The sequence below is a fragment of the Diaphorina citri genome, unplaced genomic scaffold (genome assembly GCF_000475195.1).
Source record: "Diaphorina citri unplaced genomic scaffold, Diaci psyllid genome assembly version 1.1 scaffold18785, whole genome shotgun sequence".
NCBI lineage: Eukaryota > Metazoa > Arthropoda > Insecta > Hemiptera > Psyllidae > Diaphorina > Diaphorina citri.
The window spans coordinates 1-971 of NW_007396139.1; the positions used below are offsets into that span (position 1 = coordinate 1).

The 971-nt window shown below is 40.4% G+C and overlaps 1 protein-coding gene across 1 annotated transcript; it reads right to left on the reverse strand.

Annotated features, from left to right (window-relative positions):
• Positions 1 to 5: 5 nt before the first annotated feature.
• LOC108254198 (transcription initiation factor TFIID subunit 1-like) lies at positions 6 to 965 on the reverse strand (the record flags this gene model as incomplete). The annotated part of the gene is made up of 1 exon (XM_017449197.2): positions 6 to 965. A coding segment is annotated over exon 1 (909 nt), but the record flags the coding sequence as incomplete, so codon positions are not given.
• Positions 966 to 971: the final 6 nt, after the last annotated feature.

The window sequence follows — 971 nt, forward strand, 5'->3', positions numbered from 1 at the left end:
TTAAAGAACTTCTTATTAACAGGCTTGATGAAAATCCATGCATCAGCCATGTTTTTCAATTTGTTATTAACAATGTCATCGAATATGAAGCTCAATGCCACTTGGTCATTATCATCGAGAAGTGGATTAATTGCTTTCTCTAATCGCATGAGGAGTTCTTCTTTCTTCCCCAATAACTCAACACAGAGTGTTAACATTCGCCGCGCGGCGTCTGTTAATATACTCTTAGCACCATTGTACAGTGTAGAGTTTTCTACAATTTGATTCACATCAGCCAGGAACTCCTCACGGCTTTGATATTTTTTACTGCGCAAATTTTCTCTTATCGTTTGCAAATCCATGGGTCGAGTCACAATTTTATAATAGTCTGGTACTAGTTTGGCGTTCACCGGGAATGAGAACTGTTTCACATTAGGTTCTGTTTGACTCATGTCTCGCATTTCATTAAGTATTTTCTCAAGTATTGACGTCAACACAACCACTGGGTCAGTTCTCCTTCGGTTCGCAGGTTTCTGGTGGCGTTTCAAATAATCCAACTGATTATCTGGATTATTCGCTTTTCTCTTCTTTTTCGCGTGTAGAGCTTCCTTAGGAACTTTGAGAAGTAATGATTTCCTCTTCACTTCCTCAGCATGTTTAATAAGCTTCCCAGACAGAGTTACTTTAGTTCCCTCTACATTGACAAGCGCCTCTTCATCACAATCAATGACCTTACCGTATTCTTCCTCTTGTTCTTCAGTCATTGCTACGTTCATAGGCATTTGTCCGGTTAGAGAATATTGAGGACATGCCTTGTTTGTTCTCATATGACCTACAAGACCACATGCTCCACACTTGACTTTCAGATCAGGTTTGCTCTTGTATTTTCGTTTCGGTGTGAGTGAAGAGTCTGATCTATGTTTACTATGGAACATATTGCTGGGAGTAGAGGAGCGGGGTGGAGAGTCAGGTGCAGGAAGTATTTCTTGTCT